General features: G+C 45.3%; 1 protein-coding gene across 3 annotated transcripts in view; it reads left to right on the top strand.

Moving 5' to 3' along the window:
• SMARCD3 (SWI/SNF related BAF chromatin remodeling complex subunit D3) overlaps window positions 1-26,203 on the top strand; it is a 1,454,082-nt gene that overhangs the window by 774,225 nt on the left and 653,654 nt on the right. For all 3 annotated transcript variants that reach the window (XM_086941345.1, XM_086941344.1, XM_086941343.1), the window contains exon 6: window positions 6,345-6,440. In XM_086941345.1, coding sequence (XP_086797471.1) covers window positions 6,345-6,440 — 96 coding nt within the window. The remainder of the gene's footprint in view (window positions 1-6,344; window positions 6,441-26,203) is intronic.

Genomic DNA, 26,203 nt, shown 5'->3' with positions numbered 1-26,203 from the left:
ATTTTGATGGACATGAAAACGTGGAGTGGGTGTTGCGTGCTTATCTAGGTTCCTGATCGATACTGTGACCTTATGCCCCTATTCGGCTATAAATCCATTTATTCCCTATATTGGCATAACCGTTCAAGTGCGATTTTCTGAAAAGTCATCTCTGGCCTCACACGAACAGAGCCACATTCCAGCATGACTCTCTGCTACTTCCTTTGCGACCAATTAGTGCAATGACAGAGCAGCAGTCACTATCTGATATTCCTAGATAACACTCCGAGTTCTTCAACAAGATAAAAACTTAGCAAACCTGGAAATCCCCGCTTGCTATGTTTTGATTAGTAATGGAACTCTAATGAGCAACTGATAACTGTCACTTCCTAGTGACATCTTTAATTGACGTCTTATGTCCAGCAAACTTGCGTCAAACCCGGCACCTGTCAGGTATAAATATTACCCACGTTGCCTTAAGCAATGAGAGAAAGATACGAGCTGTGAGTTTGTTACCTGTTGCTGATGCCAGCTGCCTGCATGACCCTGTGTTGGTAAAAACTAGCACTCTGTCGCTGCAGCCTGCTATCCTGTGGTGGTGAAGCTGCTGATTACCATTATCGCCGCTACAGCGCGAACTATGGTACAGTACGCTTGAGGAGCCGAGCAGCCGTCCTCTGCGAAGACATCCAGCCCAGCTGCCCGCGGACGCTGTCACCCCTCCTTCCTCGACGCGCTGAGAGAAGCCGCTGCATTTCTCGTGCAGAGAAATCCAGTCCCGGCGCTTCCGGTTTACCCTCGCAGGTGACTGGGATATCGAGAGAGACCCCTGAAGGAGATACCAATCCTCCATCATTCTATTCAGAGGTATGGTGTTGACTAAACCCTTAGACGAGAATTCTTGAAACAAACCTTGGCAAAACCAACTTAACTTAAAGCTACTTACTTACTCCCCTTCTCACGTGTTAGGCTTAGGTCAGGCACACTGGGGTAGGCTTAGTTAGAAGCACCAGTTGAGTATGTTAGCCTAATGTATATATGACTGTATATATGTTTTATTACTTTTAAACCATTGTATGGCTAAGAAACCATATCAATGCTTTTACAGTTCTATTTCGCAATACTTATCTTACTGTACGTACTTTTCATAATAACAGTTATTGCAATTGTGGCAATACATTTCTCTTGTACGAGAAGAAAGACTGTTCAATAAATGTTAACCCTTTATTGATAAACGCCCGTCTCTCTATTCTCTACATACCGTGAAAGTAAACTGCACTAGACTGACTGAGTGAAATCTATGTCTATTGTTTCACACGACCCTAGAGATCGACTCTTGATCTGAGGAGCAAAGTTGTCATGTTGCACGGTTGTTGGAAAACTGAATCCCTTCTTGTCTGTGCCAAGGAAGCTGATCACTTCCTATGCAGAGAAGAAAGTTTCCAGTGACCTCTGAGCTAGTTGGTAACACAACCCAATTAAGTTTAGCATAGTCAGTGGAGGCCTGGAATATCCGCAGTGCCACGTCGATACTACTGTTTATGTTATTCCAATGCGCAGGGCCTAGTGGGAAACTAGGAACTACACTACATACCCACCCTTCAAGTGCACCAAATAACTAAAGAAAATAGAAGAAATCGCACAAATTATCACAAATAAAGCTGAAACACTAGCATTTACATCAGAAGAAGCAGAACAAATTTTCGGATTGATTCAGGAAACTTGAGCATTCAGTCCACAATTAAGTACTGTGAATCAACTACTAAAACAATTGGAATATGTGAGCAAAAGAGAAATCAGTCAACGACTTCACGCCACAACATTAATACATTATCATAAAAACTGACGAATCCCAAGAGGTTTGCGAATTGCACTGAAACCAGTGTCATGCAGGAACAACAAGACATTCCTAGAAAAATGGTATCAGATTCTGAATAAGTGTTCTTTAGATCTGATTTTGCTAATTATGGAAGAACTATCCAAAGAATTGACAACTGTAGAAGAGGAACTAGCCACCATCAAGAATGAGTTGTCAAAACATGAAGACCTTCAAGCAACATTAGAGAGGTTAATTTGAAACTGGAAAAATACACAATAGAAATTCAAGACCGGAAAATCAAGAAATATCGACAAGATGGTATTGATTATAAATTTGAAGAGTTTTACTCTTGGGCAGAGGTATATCATCAAAGGAAATGGCAAGCACCAAAAAACAATACTAGCTCATCTCAAGAAAGTGTAGTCTCAGATTTGGATACAACACAAAATCGTCGTCCTCTGGCAAGCACATCCCAAGGAGCTGGAACAGATCAAATCAATAAACCGTCTTTTTTATTGACAACCCAGCAGCAAACAACACACCTTCAGTTAAACCTGGAGGGGGAAAAGACAAAACAAAAGAAACAGAAGAAGAGAGAGCAATGAGATCAGAAACGAAGAAGAAGACAACCTTGTCATGAACATATCTGACACACGATTAACCAAGGCTCAAATTTCACTATTGAACAAGGGCTTAACATATGTACCAACTTACAGATCAAATGCCCAAGAAACAGAAATAGCAATGTTTACATTTTTGAGGAACCTACGGCTTAAAAATGTTTTCAGTAACATCGCGCCAATAGAACCAGAAAAAGAAAGAGATACATTTAAAACTAAAAGTACCTTCTGTGCCCCTACATCACACAAGACCATAGATGCATTTGAGAGGGTTGTTATGTCGGAAATAAAATCTATCAATTTCCAAGGAAGATCAAAGAGCAATCTAACAATAAAAGAATGGAGCACATTAAATAACTTAACAGAGAAGAAAAATATCACCATACAAAAAGCAGATAAAGGGGGAGCCCTAGTAGTTATGAACACTGGCTTTTACGAGCAAAGCGTTTGGGATCATTTACAAGATACTGTTATTTATCGAAAACTGGAACAAGACCCCACGGACAAATTTAAGGCAACACTAGAAACCATTTTGGATCAAGCATTACAAATGAATTGGATCACAGAGAAAATCTACAGATTTTTAAATAAATATCCACGCAGACCTAAATTTTATAAGTTGCCCAAAATGCACAAGAATGCAACAAAACCACCATTTAGACCAATAGTTTCAGCGTGTGGTGCATTATCAGAACCTCTGGATCAATACCTAGATTGGTTCCTACAACCAATGGTACAAAGTTGGCAAACCTACATGAAGGACACAACAGCATTTTTGAACATGTTACAAGAAGTGATTTTACCGATTAATGAAGACATCTGGCTATGTTCAATTGCTGTAACTGCCCTTTACACCTCAATACCACATAACAAAGGTATGGAAGCAATGAAATGGCGACTATTACAACAAGACATAAAAACTCTGACAAAGTATTCTTACTGGAATTACTTCACTATGCACTATTCCACAGTTATTTTCAATGGAATAATATATTTTTTGAACAATGCAGTGGAACATCAATGGGTTTTGCGGGGACACCATCCTACGCGAATACCTATATGTCAAAATTTGAAATGGATCACATCTTGAATGATCTTAATTGGCAACAAGGTTTGCTACTATTCAAAAGATACATCGATGTCATTTTTTCATATTGTGGAGAGGCGAAAAACACAAACTACTGGAGAACATAACACAACTCAACACACGTCATGATGGTATCAAATTCACATATCAAATATATAATCATCAGTTACCATTCCTAGACGTTATTATATCCATAGACAAGAATCAAATCAAGAATAATGTTTACACTAAAAGTACGGATCGCAACAGTTGCCTTCATTTTGAAAGTTTTTTATCAAATCTCCCTAAAAAGGCACCTCCCAGTATCCCAATTCATTCGTCAAAAGAGAATAACATCAGATTCAAGGGATATTTCAACCACAATTGACAGACAGATCGAAAAATACCCGGAAAAAGGGGATATCCCAGACAGATCTTGGAAGAATCTAAAGAGAAAGTATTAAATATGGACAGAGCCATTTTACTACAGAATAAAATTTAGAAAGAACAAAAACTTGCAGTATGTGTTCTCAAAAATTCAACGCAAGCACACAGAATAACCAACATAATGAGAAAACACTGGTCATTGATCACGCAAGAACCGGATCTAGAAAATTTGTTTGCTAAAGAGATCACATTTGCATACAATAGATGAAAGAATTTAAAAGAATTATTGACATGCAAGAAACATACAATCACCAAAGATTTATGGAAAGGGATGCAAAGATGTGAGAACTGTAAACATTGTAACAATGTGATCATAGGGAATATCCTCGCTCATCCCATGACGGGTCAAAAAATGTCTTTGGTTCATTCAAGTACATGTGACACAAAAAATTTGATATATGGAATAAAATGCCCATGTGGCAAATTTCATGTGGGGCAAACAGAAAGAAAAAGAAAAATAAGAATCACGGAACACAAAAGTAACATTCGGCAAAATAATCTGAAATCCACCGTAGCCACTCACTGGGCTGATTTAGGACATAACATAGCACAATTGAGATTTACAGTATTGGAAGTAATAAACCTACGGAATGATATGGATCCACAGAAACAACGACTGAGGAGAGAATACCATTGGATCCATAGACTGGAGAGCTTGCACCCACAAGGAATGAATGACCGGATAGAACTGACGTGTTTTTTATGATTTATTGATAACATTTATATGTAAGGAATGCATTCTTAAACCTGTATACAAATATAAGTAAGGATGGATGACTGATACACACCTAAGATGGCCACCGAATTGAGTCCGTGTCAGGTGACAAAAAAGTGAAGTTGAATACGACATTGCAGTCATTTGCGCGATCCCTGATAACACGTCACTAAGAGGGAGCTGAGATAGAGCATATCACCCTTATATTAGATTTGGGAGATAGTATTATATGAGTCATGGCAAAACCTCGAATAGGTTGACTTGAGAATCACGGGATCTTTAATATAGACCACCTCGATCTTTCTATGAAAAACGGAGGTGTTTAACGTTAGTAGTTTTGCACAGCAATAAAGATTTCATGAAGTTGTTGAAAAACACGAGCGGATCATGTGACCCGCATAACTAATGCAATCCGCACACTAGAAAGAGTTCTCACGCACCACCCGATTGGCCAAATCTTCCGATCACGTGTTTTTTATCGTAAACACTGCAATCATGTATTAAACTAAAAAAGACAGTAATCAGCTTAGTTGCTGGTGAGGAGGACTACTTCAATCCATAGATTGTTTTTAAGACCTTACATCTCATATGTACATAGATGAGTTAGAGTTAACAGACTAAGGGTTGGACGATCATGTGACCCACTCCACCAATCCAATGCCTCAATACATAAAAGTAATAATGGCTGTCAGAGCTGTACTTGAAATTTTCACTTGAATTCCCGACAGACTAGAAATCACAGGAATAACGAGGGGAACAGATAATTACACTCGAAGTAAGTGGCCACAATCATCGCGTCTATAGCGCTCAGCAAGAAAATAGAATTAACGGTTTCTTTGCAAAAGTAGAATGTTTTTTGGTATAAATGTGAACTAGCTTGATGAAGTCGATTTAACATGCTGCCAAAGGTATGTAGGTTCAGACCGAATGATGCTGGTAATTGTTTGGACATTGTTTTTTTGTAAAAAAAGGACTTAGAATCAACGTAGAGACTAGCTCAAAATTTCCCGTTTCTTTCTTCTTTTTTCAGACCCCTGAAGAAGGGTCACGTTTTTGACCCGAAATGCATTGGGTAATGTAATTTTCTGTTGATTGTACAGGGATACACCTTATTTTTGAAAATATGGAATATGGAAATCTAATGAAATGATGTATTAAGATGGAATAAAAATCACTGTTAAAGAAGATACAATTGAATCGTTTGTGATTTGAACACTCGATGAAACATTAATGTTTTTGTAAAGTGCACACATCCTTTGGGAACAGAATTGTCTGCACCACATTCATTGCACTTTACTTTTAAACATATTCATCTAAAGAGCAGCATGCCACCATTGCTACAAAAACAAATACACATTTTTTTGGCCTACAATTTATAGACTTTTGTTGCAATTGGTGTTGCAATATTTAGCAATGCCAATACCTCAAACTTAATTAATGCGAGAACTATTGCATTGCAAATGCTTGTTTAAGCGAGGGAACTGGTGAGGATAAACATTTATATGGGGGACTCTGGATTTCACCCTGAATGGTGCAGCTTTGTGTGTGGTATACTAGGTGGGCAGGTGTTTGTTTATGCAGTTGTAGAAGCAGCCTCCACCACTAGACTGTCTAGTGCCCGCACATTGAGAATGTTAGAGAACCACAGACCAGGAGTAGCAGAGTCCACTTTAAGCTAATTTCTCCTTTTCTCCTCAGCCCAGTAAACTGAAGCGAAAGTTTTCCTCCTTCTTCAAGAGTTTGGTGATCGAGTTAGATAAAGATCTCTACGGCCCCGACAATCATCTAGTAGAGGTAAGGGCTTATTTCACCGTTATAGCATTAATTAACTCTTCTTGAATGGTAGAAAGTACTGACAGAGCATATTGGATGCTGTTGGGATGACAGCTGTGCGGGAGCTTTCGTGCATTAATCAGAATTTTGCATTATCAATAACGTGCAGAATAATAATCTACACTTAAATTCACATGTGTACACTGATATGTTATTGCTTTCAAACAATCTTGACATGTTCTGTTTAAGTGCATTTTCCTGGCTTATGCAAACTTGGTCTAGCCCAGGCCTCAACGCCATCTTTTCCAAAACAGATGTCTCATCATGTTTGTATTTCTGCTACATGTAGTCAAGCAAGTCATGTTTGTTTATTTCTGATTCACACTGTTCTTGAAGAAGACTCTCTAGCATGGGCTCAATAATATTACTTTTCTTCAAGGTTCTTCTGCATGCATACAGTATTTCATTCATTCACAACGGTTCACTGTTGTTTATACAACTAGTTTGTTCCGACACCTCCAGGTGACATTAGCTCAGAGGGAGCTGAATCAATATTCATGTAGTGGAATAGGGCTTTTTAATCCAATTTTCTGAGTTCTAAAATTTGTATTTCTTTGCTCACACCATGATGAATCTGCGTGTTCCATGATTGACAAACCCTTGATGTTTGAAGTGAGATAGAACTCTAATGAGACCTTTCATAGACCATACTAGACTCAGGCGAACTCACTGCACCTACACAACACAACACAACCATAATTACAATGGCTAGTGCACCCAGAGTGGAGAACCGCGACCAGACTGTCACGATCCGCACGCTCATATGGGACGTGAGAGGTCTGAACGACTTCCGTAAGCTGAGGAAAGTACTCAGTTATCTGAAAAGGCAAAAAGTAGACATAGCGCTCCTACAGGAGACTCACTTACCACTCTCCAGCAGAATGCTACGTTGTAAGGGACTGGAGGGTAATATCGCAGCTGCTGGCTTCACGACGCATGCCAGAGGCGTGCTAATTTGGGTGAACCCCGGGTCTAAACTCCCATTGACTCCCATGAGAGTGGACCCAGAGGGTCGGTACGTTATTGCAAACTGTAAGGGCCCGGGAATGGACATTGTGGTGGTAAATGTCTATGGTCCGAATTATGACTCCCCGGACTTTTATCAGACATTGGCGAATATAGTCAGCAACTACGACACATCACAGGTGTTGTGGGGAGGGGATTTCAACCTAATACTCAACCCAGACCTGGATAGATCAGCTGGTCCTCCACGGAGGCCTTCTGCTGCTGCCCAGCTGCTGAACGTCTGGATTACTAGTCTGGATCTAGAGGACGTGTGGAGGAGCAGAAACGCCGACCCGGGGGGATTCACACACTACTCCGCCTATTATGGCATACACACCAGAATAGACTACTGGCTGGCGACTTCCTCTATGATAAGTCGTGTCAGAGATTGTAGGGTCCTACCGCGCACACTGTCGGACCACTCTCCCCTCTTGTTGATCCTGGAAGCCCCTGCGAGAACGATTCCCCCTTTTACGTGGCGCTTTCCCCCTTACTCGCTCCTAGATCCTATCTTCAGAGGGGAGCTAGCTGAGGCGATAGAAGTATACTTTGAGAGCAATGTGGGCTCAGTGGAAGACTTCCAAACGGTGTGGGAGGCCTTTAAGGTCTACATACGGGGCTTAGCCATGTCCAAACACTCTAGCAGGCTGAAGTCCATCAGACAGAGGCTCTCTGACTTGGAGCATCAATTGCTGCTCCTTGAGAACCGGCAGCTGAACCTACCGGACGATGCAACCTTGGAAGAGATAAAGTCCCTACTGGCAGAATACCATGAAGAGGCGGACAGGGAGGTTAAACACATGGGCAAATACGCTATAGCCCGAACCTACGGTGAGAGTGAAAGGCCTAGTTTGGTCCTTGCGAAAATCCCGAAGGGTAAGAGAGGGAAGCTGTTGGTCACAGGGCTGAAAACTACCAGTGGCCAGATCACGACGGATGAAACTGATATCGCAAACACATTCAGATGTTTTATTCAGATATGTATTCCTCGAAAAAGCGGGGATCTTTCTGCCGAAACTCTAGAGTATCTGGAGCATGTAGAGCTCCCTACACCCTCCAATACACATAGGGAATTCCTCCTGCTTCCTATAACAAAGGATGAAATCACAGAAGCACTGGCCTCTATGCGGACGGGCAGCGCCCCGGGCATCGATGGCCTCACTGTGGAATTCTACAAAGCTTTCCAAGAGCAGTTCATACCATACCTCTCCACCTTGTTTGATGATATCTGTGTGGAAGGGAGTATGTCACAGTCCATGACGGAAGCAATGATTGTCACTATACTTAAGCCTGGTAAGGCACATGACGGGTGCAGCTCATATAGGCCGCTGTCCCTGCTAAACGTTGACACTAAGCTGTATGCAAAAGTCCTAGCGACGCGACTGGCACTCCTTGCCCCCGACCTGGTGGCCCCCTGAGCAAGCGGGATTTATACCCAGCAGAAACTTGACATACAATATCCGAACTGTCCTGGTAACCATGCAACATATTAAGCAGGACACGAAAGCCATCACAGTGTTCCTGGACATGGAAAAAGCCTTTGACTCAGTAGAGTGGCAGTTCCTATACCAGGTACTGCAGAGAATGGGGCTTGGTGCCCCTTTCCTCCAAATGATCAGTGCCCTTTATAATAAGCCCTTGGCTAGGGTACGCATTGGCAATTTAGTCTCAAATTCCTTCTTTATCAGTAGGGGCACACAGCAAGGATGTCCACTCTCCCCACTGCTGTATGCCCTGGTGGCAGAGCCGCTGGCCTGCGCACTAAGGGAATATCACGGAAATTAGGGCATACGCTTCCCGACCTATAAAATAGTTGTATCAATGTACGCTGATGACACCTTGGTATATAACTGAATAGAACAAAAGGACCCTGCCAATATTGATTAATAGGTCCCACAAAGGGATCCTAATGATATGGGGGTGGTGACAAAGTAAATCGTGTTAGAGTCAACAATACATCACACAAATCAAATACACCTTTTTTTAAAAAGATAGTTGATTTATTAATAGGAAACTGATTCATTTATAAATACATGTATGGAATAAGAAACAAATAAGCAGCAGTGCATTACACTAGACTTCACACAAAACATAACATTTATTCGGGTCCCACACTCTACCGCAGTCATTCACTAAAGCATACACTCACTCACAAGCTCACTCACCTTGGTATATGTACATGACCCGGAAACTAATCTGTCCCCGCTTCTCAGAGAGGTTGTACATTTTGGAGCACTCTCGGGTCTGAGAGTCAATTGGACAAAATTGCTAGCTTTCCCTCGAACTCCAGTGACCAAGAAGTTTGATATGGAGTATCCGCTCCAATGGTCGGAGGAACCAATTAGATACCTAGGAATTTGTCTCCACACTGACCCGGAACTTCTCCTTTGTGAAAACTACGGAGTAGCGATAAATAGGTTGAAGGACAATGTCGCACTTTGGAGAAAGCTCCCGCTCTCTCTCATGGGTCGAATAGCCATAATGAAGATGGTGGTATTGCCACGGCTCCTCTTCTTATTTAATGCCATCCGGTAGTGTTATCCAAGGCATTCTTCCAACGACTAACTCAGGTCATGGTAAGCCTGGCTTGGGCGGGCAAGCAGCCTAGAGTTAGGTGGTCGCTACTCACTCTGCCATACAACCAGGGCGGCCTGGGAGCGCCGGACCTAGAACTTTATTATAGGTTTGCACATGCATCCCATTTGCACACTTGGGTACACGGCGATAAGCTGATACCGCATGTACGAATGGAACAACTGTTTGTACGCCCGCTTTTGCTCCCAGCCACGGTGTGCCTACCGGTAGATCGTAGGACGGGGATCCTGGACTCAATCTCAGCCACCAACCATGCATGGCACTCGCTACTACAGAGGCGGGGTGGAGCGTTGCTCTGTTCTCCGGCCATGCCGATAGAGTGGCTGCTATGGCGCCCTCCCATTGGGGAGAAAGGAGTATTGCAACTCGGCATACTACAGGCAGGAGATCTCTTCTAGGAAAGAGTAGTTAAAACCTGCGAACAGGTGGTAGGCGATAGAAACGACGTCTCAATGCTGCTCCGTTTCCAGTTTCACAGAGTTCGCAGTGCTTTCTTGGAGCTACTGGGACCGGACTTGGCGGAACCACCCGAAGTTACGGAACTTACTTACGTAATAAAAACAAAATCCCCCCGCAAACTACTGACTAATTTATCTAGACTAGCAATGTCCCAAGGGGAGCACCAGCTTATGAAGGCCAGAGTGGCATGGCAAAGGGACTTACAAACCACTATAGATGATGACATGTGGCGCTACTGCTGCGCCAACACGAAGCGGATTTCCCTTAATAGACGACATAGATTGATTCATTTTACATTTCTACAAAGGGTATATTACACCCCGGAGAGGCTGCACAGATATGGCCTTCGCCAGACAGCGGAATGTGAGAGATGTCGAGCGCCTAACGCTGACTTTCTCCTTCTGGCATGGAACTGCCCGGGGATACAAATTTATTTGAATAAAATTTTCACTGAAATGAGCAGAATTTTGGAGGTGGAGCTAGCTCCTGATCCTGGCCTCGCACTTATAGGCCACTCTAGAACACTTCTGGTTGCGAACAGAAGGCTTGCAGATATGGGGATGCTAATTGCAAGAAGGGTAGTCGGGCACTGCTGGATGAGGGCCCCCCCCCCCCCCCCCACCATAGCCCGTTGGACACGTGACATGTTGTACTGCAGTACTCAAACCGAGCACTATAGCGAACTGCTGGCCCCCAAAAGACGCCCCAAAAATTTCTGGGCCCTATACCAATCATATCTGAGTGGCGTGGCGCGGAGGGGGTCTCGGACTCGGAGGAAGGGTCCGCTGGGCAACAGGCCGACACCACGGATGGTCTGGGGCTCCACGCAGAGGGACAGGAGCAATAAGCACATGAACTAGGTGCCCCCATACACTACCAAGGGGAGGGTGAGTGCATTGAAGGGGGACGGGAGTTGTGGCGGATGCGCTGGATCATATCGCACCTCATAAGACCATAGGGACTCTGGGGGTACAGCCAGCACACAAGTACTGACCGCACTGTGATGACCTCAATTTATTAGATGGGTGGGCACGAATATTTGTATGAGTGCTGAATTATGAATGAGTCTCAGGTATTGTGTGGACAAACTCCTAAAATACGTTTGAGCACTGGGGAGGGGGGGGGGGTTGTTTGTATATTTGGTTGGTTTCAGGGGTCCCAAAGTTCATTGACCTACCATGACAACGTCAACCTGGGGTTAGAAGGAAGGGTGGGGGGGACTGTATGTTGATTCATAACATATTTAAAATCATACGCCAACAGGTTATCCTTTACGAGAACTGATTGATCTGTGTACACCTTCTTTTGCCATGCCGCCGGGCCCCAGGGTTGTTGGCTGAAGGGCTCTGTTAATCCGAAAGTGCTGAGAGGAAATTGTGAACAACGCTGCCGGCCCTTAGGGTTGTAGGCTTGATGCTGTGTCTTTGCAGAATTGTACAATAAAGGTCTTTTTTTAAAAAAAGTATAGAAGCTGTGTCCCTAGGACTTTAGATTACCCTGGACAAAACTTTGAAACATATATCCTGGACCTTCGACATTCCATTTCGACTGGAAGACGGAAGACATCTCCCTTGTGGTCGAGGAGTGACCACCCTGTTCAAACAGGCACCAACAGCAACTTTGCCGGTCTGCATTTTCGAGGCTCCCGACGGATCCCGAAGAATCTGCAACACAGGACACGGACTTCCAGACATCTCTGACCCGACCTTCGTTCACAGCAAAGCTGAGACCCGTGGCGGGCACAAGAGACGTGGGACCGGAACTCCTGGACATCGTGCATTTTGCTAACTGCATCGACTCCCGAGGTATCTCGCAGTTGTGCATTGGGGTACTAGAAGCCCCTGCCCCGAGCACCATTTGCACCGAAGTTCATGCACCCACACTCCACGAGTGTCCCGTGGGCCATGCTTTTGCATTTCAGCTCGACGAGTCTTCCTGGTTCCTTGCCCGTTCGCTAGTGAGCCCCCCGAAGACTTTCTTTTGAATCTAAACTGCTTTCCTGGTTGTTCCAGGCTTGCTCCAGCTTCCCTACAAAGAAGAAGCGCCCCAGACCTTGCTGGTCTGCAACAAAGCTAATCTCGACATCCTGCGTGGATTGCATTTGCCCAGGCTGGTTGGGTCCAATCCGGATACCGACACCGGAGTCAACTAGATCCTTCGTGGGACTGCTCAAATTCAGCTTCTGGTCGTCGTCGATGCCTCCTGAACCTCGTGGCTAAAGAGACAAACTTCACCTTTTCACATGAAATCACCCGACATTGGCTGGCAGCTTTCCACAGCCATCCTGGTCACTGGCAAGTGACCTAGACTCTGACCCTTCTGCCTTCAGGTTCTTCAGATCTTCGATCCACCCTTGGATCCACCAGGACACTTTTCCTCTGGTCGCCTGCAGCACTTCTTTGCAGATCTCCATTGAAATCGACGACAAAACCCGACACCAAAAGACACCTATGCACCCAGCTTCCGTGGGTGAGGTAACACGAGTACTCTGGTAGTCTCAAGGGTATTGGCCCTCCTAGTGTCTAAGTCTAAAAGTGTTCCATCGTAGTCCATTCGGAAGTATCCTTAAATTTTAAAATTGTAACTTCTTTGTTTCCCATAGAAAGTCAATGGTAACCCGCGGCTGTGTTTAGAGACTGCACGCTTATCCCGTGGGCCTCCTGCTTCCTAACCCTTGGTTGTTCCTAGAAGCCCCAGCGATTCCCTAGGCCTGCTTTCTATCTCAGACGTGGTTCTTATACCACTATTTTAGTATATGGTTTGTGAGGGCCCTAGGGCAAAACGTATACTGTGCAACTTATCGTATGCTAATTAAGTTCCTTGTATTGTACTTTTACCTCTGACCTCATAAAGAGTGCAGAGGAGTTGTGTTTAGTACATATATATTTGATATAAACCTTGTGTGGTGTACTTTCATTTGGTACTCAAGGGATTATAATTGGTAAAACAACTTGCTTAATGTGCTCTCTGAAGTCTTAGCCTGATGACTGTTGGCCCATGCTACCACTAGGATAGCTTTCTATAAGGTTGCCTTTACAACCACCAACAATAAGGTTCGATTAGACTGGTGCAAGGTGCCCACTAGAACTAGTGGACATCATATGCCAGGCTAACTTCTCACATAAATGACAGGCTATATTCTTAATTTACATAATGCGTGCCGTGAGAAGCCCTTTTGCACATTTGTCCAAGTACTAGCAGCTTTTGAAGTATTCAATTTATTTAATAAAACACAAATTTGTGTCCACAAATATGGAACGCTTATACCGATACCCAGCAAACGGACCTTAAAAAATCACGGGATAGCCCCAAGTAAAATATAGTTTTTTTTAATGTACAAGTATAAAGTCTTAATAATTAATTTGGTATGTGCAAGACAATAATTTTTTCATCCAAACGCGACAAGGCTGCATTCGTTCATCCTCCTTTTAGCGGTGTTGCTTTCAGCCTCCTTTCCCGTAACGTAATGCACGGCATAAAGCGCTACATCTTAATTAAAATCGGTTAGGCTCGGTTACGATTACACAGGAAAGTCAATATTTTTTAAACAAATACTCTCTCTCTAGTCAAGTGTTCCCGCCGGTCGCTTAAGCAAAGAGGTTACCGGACTGCACATACTAGTCGTTCGCGATACCTATAGGTACGAAGTAAACGGACTGATCTTAATAGACGGTTGAGTTTCAATACCATAGTTAAATGGACCATGCAGCAGGGTATGTCGCAATCTGCTCCTGTATTTACAGGTACACAGGCTTGCAAGCTTGAACGGAAAGATGCACGGCTGAGTGGAGCACATACGTTACATGACACATTTAGGAAGGTGGATATCTGACTATATGGTTACCCCCACTTTTTGCCTGGTGTTTTGCTGATTTTCGACTTAGTTGGCCTAGGACCCTGCTATTCAGGGCCCCAGTCTATCTGCTTTCTCTATAAAATGGACTCCATGTGCTTTAGGTACATACCAGATTGGTTACTGGGTCACCCTTGTGAGCCCCTGTCTAGTGTACCCTAGGTACCCAGGGCATAGGTGCACCCTAGGCCTACCAGGGGCTGCAGCATGCATTGTGCCACCCCTGGTTTGCCTTCCAAACTGACACCACAGGTCTGTTCACACAGCCTGGGTAAGGTGGTGTAATCACCCCTTCCTTAGATATAGTATACCTATATCTATATATATGTATATATATAGACACATACTTCAACCAAGGTTGCAGGTGTCCCGCCCAGCTCCAGACCGAGAGGGCGTCTCGTGAGGCCAGCACCTGCAAGCTGGCAAAAACATCCACCAGGCTTCCTCCAGGTAAGGATAAAGTACGAGACAGCTCCGGGATGGGCTTCAAACTGGCTTTATTGATTTTAGGCGCTCTGTGTGCAACAACCTTGAAACGCTCGGCAGACGCGTTTCGCTTAATTAGCTTCATCAGTGCCCGTTTCAAAGTTAAAAACAATGTCCTGGGGGTCTGGTGAAATATAGCTGTTACTATGGCCACACCCAGTCAGATGATTACTTGCCCCTCCTCCGCTTCTGAGGTTGCAGGACTTCTCGCGCTCCATTCCCCAAGCCGCTGCATGCTGGGAGTTGAAGTCCTCCATGAGTGCCCATACAGTGAAGGGCTTCTCAGACATCAAGTGACGCCTCAATCTTTGTTGGCTGGTGAACCCCACTCCTGCGCAATTACCTTGCGGAGTATGAGTCAGTTTGAGTCTCCCTTTTCAGGCATTTAAATCCTGCCTCCTCTCTCCCCATGTGCCAATTACCTCCTGTTGGAAATGCAAAGCACCGGGGGGGCCACGCGTTGTAGACAATACTTCAACCAAGGTTGCAGGTGTCCTGCGTAGCTCCAAACCGATAGGGCGTCTCGTGAGGCCAGCACCTGCAAGCTGGCAAAAACATCCACCAGGCTTCCTCCAGGTAAGGACAAAGTACGAGACAGCTCCGGGATGGGCTTCAAACTAGCTTTAATGATTTTAGGTGCTCTGTGTGCAACAACCTTGAAATGCTCGGCAGACGCGTTTCGCATACTTAGCTTCATCAGTGCCTGTTTCAAAGTTAAAAACAATGTCCTGGGGGTCTGGTGAAATATAGCTGTTACTATGTATATAGACACATATGCACCTATATGTCACTCCTATGGCAGGCATTACCAATCCTGGAGGCAGAGTGCTTGGTTTTATGTGAGAGGGTGCCCTGGCATGAGCTGAGCCCCTCTGCACCTTTCGGAACCATCTCCTTATAGCTGTTCTATGATATAGCCATACCATATACTCTTAAGTGCATTATAATCCTTACGGTTAATACTAACTTTGGTTTGGCTTTATCAAAACATGTCGTGTAAGGTGTCAAACACTTTGGAATACTATGCCCCCCCCGCCAGTCCTTGCGGCGGGGGTAGCATTCCACCCTTCTAGAGAGATAAGACATGTAGTTACTGTACAACCCGGTTAAAGTTAAACAGAGCCTCAGCATCACAAAATGGATGCTGCTGCCACAGACAGGAGTCTGCCCTCCTGCTGCTGGACGAAACTCTGGCAGGGGAGGCCTGGACAATAGGTTTCCTGTCCAGGGATGTGCTGGCACCTCCTCAGACAGGCTCTTGTGTATTGGGGGCAGGGAGGGACTGCATTCAGTGAATGTTTTTCAGACACTGCCTGGGGCACACTAGGTGCTCCATGCATTTCCCAGTTCTAACCGGTTGCTGGGGCACTCAGCCCCAGCCCTGGCGCGAAACTGGACAAAGGGAAAGGGGTGTAACCACCCCCTTCCCAGGTCCACCCATAGGAGGGACCTTAAAGGTAGTCCAACCCATAAACTTAGTATAAGTATAGGAGCTGTGTCCCTAGGACTTTAGATTAGCCTGGACGAAACGTTGAAACGTATATCCTGGACCTTCAACGTTCCATTTCAATTGGAAGACATCTCCCTTGTGGTCAAGGAGTGACCACCCTGTTCAAACAGGCGCCAACAGCAACTTTGCCAGTCTGCATTGTCGAGGCTCCTGCCGGATCCCAAAGACTCTACGACATAAGACATGGACTTCCCGACATCTCTGACGCTGCTCGATGTTCCCAGCAAAGCTGAGACCCGTGGCGGACACGAGAGATATGGGACCGGAACTCCTGGACATCCTGCATTTTGCTACCTGCATCGACTCCGAGGTATCTCGCAGTTGTGCATTGGGGTACTTGAAGCACCAGCCCCGAGCACCATTTGCACCGAAGCTCAGGCGCCCCAACTCCGCAAGTGTCCCGTTGGCCCCGCTTTTGCAATTCTGCTTGACGTGTCTTCCCGGTTCCTTGACCGTTGGCTAGTGAGACCCCGGAAAACTCCATTTTGAATTTAACTTGCTTTCCTGGTTGCTCCAGGCTTGCTGACTAAGAAAACAGAATCTCCTTGATGCCAATGAACAATACAAACACATTTAAAAACAGTCAATATAAAACCAAATATAAGAAAAATTATATTTTTTATTCCAAGTATAAATTTATACGCACAGTATTAAAAAACACAATATAATATATGTCCTAAAATCAAACAGTTTATACAAAATACAGTAGAATCATGACTTAAAATATAGCTAATACATTATCAATTATGACCTGCATAATCAAAAAACAGACAAACATGTAAGACATAAAGTTTGTTCAATACAACATGTACATTCGATTTCCTATGAATTCACTTTGTTATATACATAGATGTAATCTGTATTTCAACAACAGTGATGGAATCTTGAATTGTACTTGGAAAGTGCGTTGACGCGTTTCGATGGATACAGCAATTTGCACCATCTTTTTCAAGACTTATAATTTTCTGTCATGAAAGAGGGGTCAACAGTAAATTCTCCCTACAACAAATACATATAAAATGAGTACAATATAGTAGTTGTGCAAGAAGTCAATTAGATAATTCCCTGTGCTACAATTGGGTAATTAGATCCACTGTCAAAATGATATTAATGCATTGTACCCACTGGGCGTACTTATAATATTTCTATGGTCTACTTCTTAAATCCCCTAATCATCGCTCCTATAGTCAATCCACAATCACAATGCATGTACATGGGGCACGGTGATCCTTTTTACGATTATTACATCACCTGGTCTGATTACCGAAAACTAGTTAGACTGCCTATTCTTTACTGAAACTTGGCTACGAGAGTGGTCAAATCCTGATGTAGTTCATGCCGTACCTCCGGGTTTCTCCATCCATAGACTGGATCGAGTAAAACAGCGCTGTGGCGGCCTGGCATTCATCTGTAGAGACACCCTAAAATGCCTAACCACAGAGCTTACAGACATTAGTGGAGCCGAAAGCCTTAATTTCTGCATCCAAGGGTGCGACACCTTCACCTTTGCTGGAGCACTGTTGTACCGCCCTCCAGGCCAACCTACGCAGTTCCTGGATAGCGTAGGGGATGTTCTTGGTGATCTGATTCTCAGGTTTGCCAATTTTACTTTATCAGGAGACCTTAATTTCCATCTAGACGACCCAAATGATTCACATGTATCCAGGCTCAAAGAAACGTTGCATGTCCTGGGGCTGACGACGAAGATATCAGAAGCGACCCACGAAGCTGGACACACTCTCGATTGCATTAGTTCCAATATGGATACAATGATGGTTGAACCTCCTGTACGGCAATCTTGGACAGATCACTATTTCATTGAATTTAGCCTTAACATCAAGGGAAATGGGGTAAAGACAAGGGAGATACCTACTAACAATATTTCCTCACCCTGCTGGCGGAAAATTATAGAGCACCCGGATCTTGATGAATGGGTTAAAGAGAGCAAACCTGCTCTCTCAGGGAACACTATAATTGACAATCAGAGATTTGAGGGTTGGATGACTGCGATCGGAAACCAGATTAAAAATCCAGTTAGAAGTCTTACATCAAAGAAAAGGAAGCTATCTGCACCCTGGTTCTCCTGTGAATTAAAAGAAATTCTGACTAAAATTAAAGTCCTAGAGCGAAGATGGCGACGAAATTATGGGAATAAAGAAAAAGAGGTATATAAGAGGGCTAGGAGGCTTTATCATGCCTCTATAAAAGGCACGAAAGCCAAGTACTTCACATCCCTAATTGAAGCCTCTAATAACAAACAGAAAGAAATATTTAACATTGTTAACAGCTTTAGCAAACCTGCTTCTTTAACTAAAGAGATCCCACCCTTCCAGACCTTCTGCAACGAGATAGCTAATTACTTCGTGCAGAAAATAGATACCCTCACGAAAGACTTCCCCAGTTTGAGGAAAAAGAGTTTGAGGACAAAAGCAATACAAATATATCCGAATTCCGTTGGGAAACCTTTAACCTAATCAGCCTGGCAGACACTTACCAGGGGATTTCGGCCATTTAGTCTGGATCCCCTCTTGATCCATGTCCCCCTACGCTGCTTAAAGCAATAATAGAAGAGGTCAACCCAGGAAATAACTCCATCATAAACTCTTCTCTCCAATCAGCAGAAATTCCCCTGCAATGGAAAGTGGCAGCAGTCAAACCATTGCAAAAGAAGGTTTTGCAGGACCCTACGATCCTCTCAAACCAGCGCCCCATTTCACTCCTCCCAGCACTGTGTAAATTGATGGAATTATATGTCAACAAGCAATTGACGGCTTTTTTGGAGGAAAATGAAATTCTCCATCCATGCCAAGCAGGTTTTAGGGCATACCATTCAACTGAATCTGCACTATTATCCTCAACTGAAACCATTCAAGCTGCATTGGATCAGGGCAAGATGGCTGTCCTGATCCTATTAGATCTCTCTGCTGCTTTTGATACTGTGTCCCATGCTATCCTTTTACATCGCCTAGCAAATGCGGGCATAGCGGGAACCGTTCTCAAATGGTTTAAAAACTATCTAGCACATAGGCGCCAGATCATCATATTGGGCAATTTCTGTTCTGAGGAGAAAGTCTTGACAACAGGGGTCCCGCAGGGATCTAGTCTTAGCCCCACACTGTTCAATTTGTATATGGTTCCCCTAATCAAATTGATCTCCTCTTTCGGTACGATTGCCTATGCCGATGACACCCAGTTGGTACTGGTCCTTGATAAGACTCAAACTAATGCAGAAATGACCCTGAGGGAATGCCTATCGGCAACCTTTACGTGGATGACGAACAACCACTTAAAGTGTAACTCTGCGAAAACAGAAATTGTACCTTTTGGCTCCAACAACTGTTTTTCTCCTCACGACTGGTGGCCGAAGAAGGCAGAGGTTCCACCAAAAACTACTAATGCTGTACGAAATCTGGGTATTAAATTCGACAACACCTTGTCCTTCAAACAACAAGTCAAAGATCTGCTCCCCCTGAATGCCAGACGGACGGTGGCAGTGGCGCTGATGATTTCGCGCCTGGACTACTGCAATAGTCTGTACGCAGGGTTAAATAAATCTGCCCTGCACAGACTCCAGATGGACCAACATGCAGCCGCCAGACTGGTTCTCAGACTGTCCAGGAAATCTTCGGCCTCTGCTGCATTAGATGCCCTACATTGGCTTCCCATACAAAAACGCATCCTGTTTAAGGTCCTTCCGATCACCTACAGAGCTTTCCATCATCAAGGCCCAATATACCTGCGTAGACACTTCATATAATACCACCCGACGCGGGTACTTAGATCCTCGACAGCGAATCTTCTCCTCGTTCCCAGGTTCAGGCTGACAACTATAGGAGGCAAATCCCTAGCAGTTATCGGCGCTAAGGCCTGGAATAAACTACCCTTTTTCCTCCGGGAAGCCACCACTGAGCTAAGGTTCAGAAAAATGTTGAAAACATGGATTTATGCACTGTCAGACACAAGCTGTAAAGCACTGATATGAGCCGCTCTCGCCAACTTTGGCCAGACCAGCTGCGGATATCTGTCAGGAACTAGGAGTCGCTGCGCCAAGATGCTCCTTGGAGCGGTAGTGCGCTATAAAAGTATCATATCACATCACATCACATATAATATACCGATATCTATATATAGACACATATGCACCTATAAGTCACTCCTATGGCAGGCCGTAACAATCCTGGAGGCAGAGTGCTTTGTTTTATGTGAGAGGGTGCCCTAGCATGAGCTGAGCCCCTCTGCAGCTTTCTGAACCATCTCCTTATAGCTGTTCTATGATATAGCCATACCATATACTCTTAAGTGCATTATAATCCTCGCGGTTAATGCTAACTTTGGTTTGGCTTTATCAAAACATGTCCTGCAAGGTGTCAAACACTTTGGAATAGCATTCCACCCTTCTAGAGAGAGAAGACATGTAGTTACTGGTAAACCCGGTTAAAGTTAAACAGAGCCTCAGCATCACAAAATGCATGCTGCTGCCACAGACACAAGTCTTCCCTCCTGCTGCTGGACGAAACTCTGGCAGGGGAGGCCTAGACAATAGGTTTTCTGTCCAGGGAGGTGCTAGCACCTACCCAGACAGGCTTTAGTGTATTGGGGCAGGGAGGGCTGCATTCAGTAAATGCTTTCCAGACACTGCCTGGAGCACACTAGGTGCTCCATGCATTTTCTAATTCAAACCGGTTGCTGGGGCACTCAGCCCCAGCTCTGGCGTGAAACTGGACAAAGGGAAAGGGGTGTAACCACCCCCTTCCCATGTCCACCCATAGGAGGGACCTTACAGGTAGTCCAACCCCTAAACTTAGTATAATTATAGGAGCTGTGTCCCTAGGACTTTAGATTACCCTGGACGAAACTTTGAAACATATATCCTGGACCTTCGACGTTCTATTTCGACTGGAAGACGGAAGACATCTCCCTTGTGGTCAAGGCGTGACCACCTTGTTCAAATAGGCACCAACAGCAACTTTGCCGGTCTGCATTGTTGAGGCTCCCGCTGGATTTCGAATACTCTACGACACAGGACACGGACTCCCAGACATCTCTGATGCTGTCGACGTTCCCAGCAAAGCTGAGACCCGTGGCGGACACGAGAGACGTGGGACCGGAACTCCTGGACATCCTGCATTTTGCTAACTGCATCGACTCCCGAGGTATCTCGCAGTTGTGCATTGGGGTACTTGAAGCCTGAGCCCCGAGCACCATTTGCAACGAAGCTCAGGCGCCCACACTCCACGAGTGTTCCGTGGGTCCTGCTTTTGCATTTCAGCTCGACGCGTCTTCCCGGTTCCTTGCCCGTTGGCTAGTGAGCCCACGGAAGACTCCATTTTGAATCTAACTTGCTTTCCTGGTTGCTCCAGGCTTGCTCCAGCTTCCCTACAAAGGAGAAGCGTCCCAGACCTTGCACGTCTGCAACAAAGCCAATCTCGACATCCTGCATGGATTGCCTTTGCCAAGGCTTGTTGGGTCCAATCTGGATACCGACACCGCAGTCAACTAGATCCTTAATGGGACAGCTCGAATCCAGCTCCTGGTCGTCGTCGACGCCTCCTGGACCTCGTGGCTGAAGAGACAATCTTCACCTTTTCTCCTGAAATCACCCGACATCGCCTGGTTTCTTCCTGGTCACTGGCAATTCGCCCAGACTCTGTCCCTTCTGCTTTTAGGTTCTTCAGATCTTCGATCCACCCTTGGATCCAACCGGACACTTTTCCTCTGGTCGCCTGTAGCACTTCTTTGCAGATCTTCATTGAAATCGACGACGAAACCCGACACCAAAAGACACCTATGCACCCGGCTTCCGTGGGTGAGGTAACACTGATACTCCTGTAGTGTCGAGGTGATTGGCCCTCCAAGGGTCCTAGTCTAAAAGGGTTTCATCATAGTAAACCTAGAAGTGTCCTTAATCTTTAAAATTGTAACTTGTTCGTTCTCCATAGAAAGTCAATGGTATCCCGCGGCTGTGTTTAGACACTGCACGCGTCTCCAGTGGGCCTCCTACTTTCTTAACCCTTGGTTGTTCTTAGAAGCCCCAGTGATTCCCTAGGCCTGCTTTCTATCTCAGACGTGGTTCTTATACCACTATTTTAGTATATGGTTTGTGAGGCCCCTAGGGCAATACGTATACTGTGCAACTTATTCTATGCTAATTAAGAGTCTTGTTTTGTACTTTTACCTCTGACCTCCTAAAGAGTGCAGATGGATTGTGTTTAGAATAAATACATATATATTTGATACATACCTTGTGTGGTGTACTTTCATTTGGTACTCAAGGGATTATAATTGGTAAAACAACTTGCTTAATACACTCTCTGAAGTCTTAGCCTGATGACTGCTGGTCCATGCTACCACTAGGATAGCTTTCTATAAGGTTGATTTTACAACCACCATCAATAAGGTTCGATTAGACTGGTACAAGGTGCCCACTATAACTAGTGGACATCATATGCTAGGCTAACTTCTCACAACACACATTTCATATCTTGCACGCCACAGGCTGTAGCGGTACACCTGTTGCATTACTGCCCCATGCTGTGTTTCATAGGCAAGGTTAGGTCTGGTTTAAGAGATGTTTCCGATTATGGATTCAGCGGACAAGATACCAGCTCGACGGGATTGGACACCACTAACCCGGTAGGATATCAAGGACGTTTGCTAATTTATTAAGTAAACCGTTGTAAGGAACTTATCTATATAGAGAAGAAAAGAAGTAATCCCCACATCCTCGCTCGTGCCCCGCCTACACGTCGTTCTGGTAGAACTCAAGTGCCAGGAGGAGAGCTGCTCTCTTGTATCGGTCCGCCTGCCCCACCCTCTGTTTACTGAGTCAGTGCCAGCATCCTGGGCAACAGAACAAGCTGTACCATCCCATGCCACCACAAAAGGCTCTCACAGCATCGCACCTGGGAGGAGCGTATGATGGCACTGGTGGGCGATATGGGCAGTGGGCTATGTCCTAGATATGTTCGCTCACTGCGGTTATATCCAGGCAGACAATTTCGCACGTAGAAGACACCGACAGCACTACTTGTGATGGAAGCGGGCATCAATCCCCTTTATCGTGCCAAACTAGCCGCACACGGCTTCGGATGGCTTGGCATACACCTTGTTTTTAATCAATAATTAACCCTCGCAGGACCTAGTCCCCTCTCCACACAATCGAGTATAAGATCGTCCGTATGCCCTATAAACCATGCCTCGTCAGATAAAAGTTGTTCCCATTCAGGCAGGCTACCATTGACTAATACCTTGGCTCGGGGGCCCCTATACAACGTCTCAATCCCTCTAATAAATATATCTGGAAATCCAAACTTTGCCATGGTTTTCCATAAAAAGAGCCAATTAACCTGATCGAAGGCTTTTGCAGCATCAATCACAACAATGGCCAGCGGCAACCCCCTCTCCATTGCCATATCCATTGCTCCTACAACTTGAAAAGTAAGTTCGTTCAGTTGACGCCCTGGTATGAACCCCCGTTGATCTGGGTGAATGATGGACTTAATTATTTTTGCCAGTCTAGACGTTAGGATACCTGAATAGATTTTTAAATCCGAATTAAGAAGTGAAATGGGCCTGTACGCTTCTATATTTTTGGGGTCTTTATTGGGCTTTGCTATCAGAGTGATGGTTGCTTCTGACCAAGAGGCCGGGGTGCCCTCCCCCTGTATGAAAATGTTATTAAGTAGTGACAATAATGGACCTAGGATTTCTTCCACGTTGTCGGATATTTCGAGGGAAACGAGGCAGGAATGTTCCCTGGCCCCTCTCCTTTTCGATATTTATATCGAGCCCTTTGTTTGCTCCCTGAGATCTGACCCAGTGATCTTACCTTTCAAAATTGGGGAATTGGTTCTTAAGACAGCACTCTATGCTGACGATCTGCTCCTCTACACATCTAATCCTGAGCAGGCTATCCCTAGGTTATTCGAATTGGCTGAAGACTTTGGCACGGTCTCGGGATATAGGATCAATAAGGACAAGACAGATATAATGAGCTGGAATAACCTAGCCCCAATACCGGAAGCCAAATAAAAAATCAGATACCTGGGAATTCAGCTTACTCATAATCTAGATGACGTCACTTAAACCAGTTGGCAGACGGTGGTTAAGGATGTAAGGAAGCTCTTGACTAGATGGAATACTCTACCTCTTAACATCTATGGTAGAGTTAACCTAGTCAAGATGATAATTTTACCACAAGTTACTTTCTTATTCAACTCTATTCCTTTACACTTTAGGTTTAAAGCATTTTTATTAAGACAAGAAAAAACATGGGGGAGGGGAATAGGAGGTTAAGGTTACATACAGCACAATAAAGGAAGAAGTGCATCTCAGAAGCGTTGGCAAAAAGTAGTCCGGTGGTCCAGAAGAAAAATACAGCAAGTGTAAGGCAAATAAGCAATCTGTGTGACCCTCGCGTGCACCTCAACACCCCATCTAAAGCCGAGCGCGGATAGCCATCAGCGACTCATCAAAGCACAACCCAGTCCCTCCGGTGCCCCACCCCCAAGAAAAGAAAGAGAAAGAAAACAATACCCCAACTCCCCCGTCCAATGGCCCTGTACTAGGTAACCCGCCCCAATCAGCCCACACCCCATCCCCTAAGATCCTGTCCCCCGTGCAGTCTAATCCACCGGGGTCGTCGGTGGCGTCAGCCTAAGAAGTCGAAGGTACCTCGGGCAGGTGAGCTCCCGGAATTCCGTGGACAGTAGTGCTAGGAAGGGTTGCCATAGCTCCTCAAATTGATCTACATCCCCAGCCACTATAAGCGACATCTTCTCCATTCCCAACACCTGCCAGAGCCTATGCAACCAACCCGTAATGGAGGGGACAGTGGCGGTGCGCCAGTGGACAAGAATGTTCTGGACCGCTGAGCCCAGCGCAATTGCAATCTGTCTACCCCTGCGGGACTTCAACGGATACATTAGATCATTGGGAAGGCCTAACAAAACATACGCTGGGAAGCGCGGCAGCTCAATCTCAAAGTGCTCATCCACCTCATCCAAAACCTCCTTCCAATAAGCGGTCAGCACCGGGCAAGCCCAAAGAATGTGTGAGAGGGTACCCTCCTGTCCGCATCCCCGCCAGCACCCCTTGTCAGTGTGTCTATGCATTTCATACAGCCTCTCCGGGGTGTAGTACCAATAAGTAGACACCTTAGTAAAGGTCTCCGTAAGTCCCGTGTGATATGCAGAGTGCCGCGCCCGATATGCAATTTTGTCCCACTCCTTATGGCTGAGTGTCCTACCCAATTCTCTGTGCCAGCGCTCCCTCCCCGGGTTATAATAGTGGAACGTCGGGGGCTGAAGGAATTTATACAAATCGGTAATCAGCTTGGCATCCGAGGTCCGAGTCACCAACCACCGCTCATACGGTGTGATGTGGCGAGCAGCGGTGTCGCGCACCTGGGGTTGGAGAGCCCAGTGTCGGACCTGCATATAGTGCAGTCTGTCCATCTCCGTGAGGCCGAATTCCTGCCGAAGCTGTTGAAAAGGAATCACGCCTTCCGGCCCGTAGATCTGGAAGAGCGCCCTACAGCCCGCGCTCACCCAATGGGAGAAGGCTCCCGGCTCCATCCCTGGGGAGAAGTCCGGGTTACCCACTATGGGTGTGAACGGCGAGGGGAAGGTGGTCAGGTCATGAGCCTCGCAAACTGCATCCCACACCCTCAGGGGCGTAACAAAAAGGCGTAGAGATTAGCAGGGCGATGCGCGCGGCGTAAGAACGGAACCTCTTGGAGGGTGCGGCCCGCCACCGCCTGGTCTTGAAAAAGCCAGTGTTTGTCGGACTCCCACCTGCTCCACTCCACCAAGTATC

This window comes from Lissotriton vulgaris, chromosome 10 (assembly GCF_964263255.1).
Source record: "Lissotriton vulgaris chromosome 10, aLisVul1.2, whole genome shotgun sequence".
NCBI classification, from domain to species: Eukaryota; Metazoa; Chordata; class Amphibia; order Caudata; family Salamandridae; genus Lissotriton; species Lissotriton vulgaris.
Note: the sequence above shows the minus strand (reverse complement) of the source record. Positions and strands in the feature narration are given on the sequence as shown.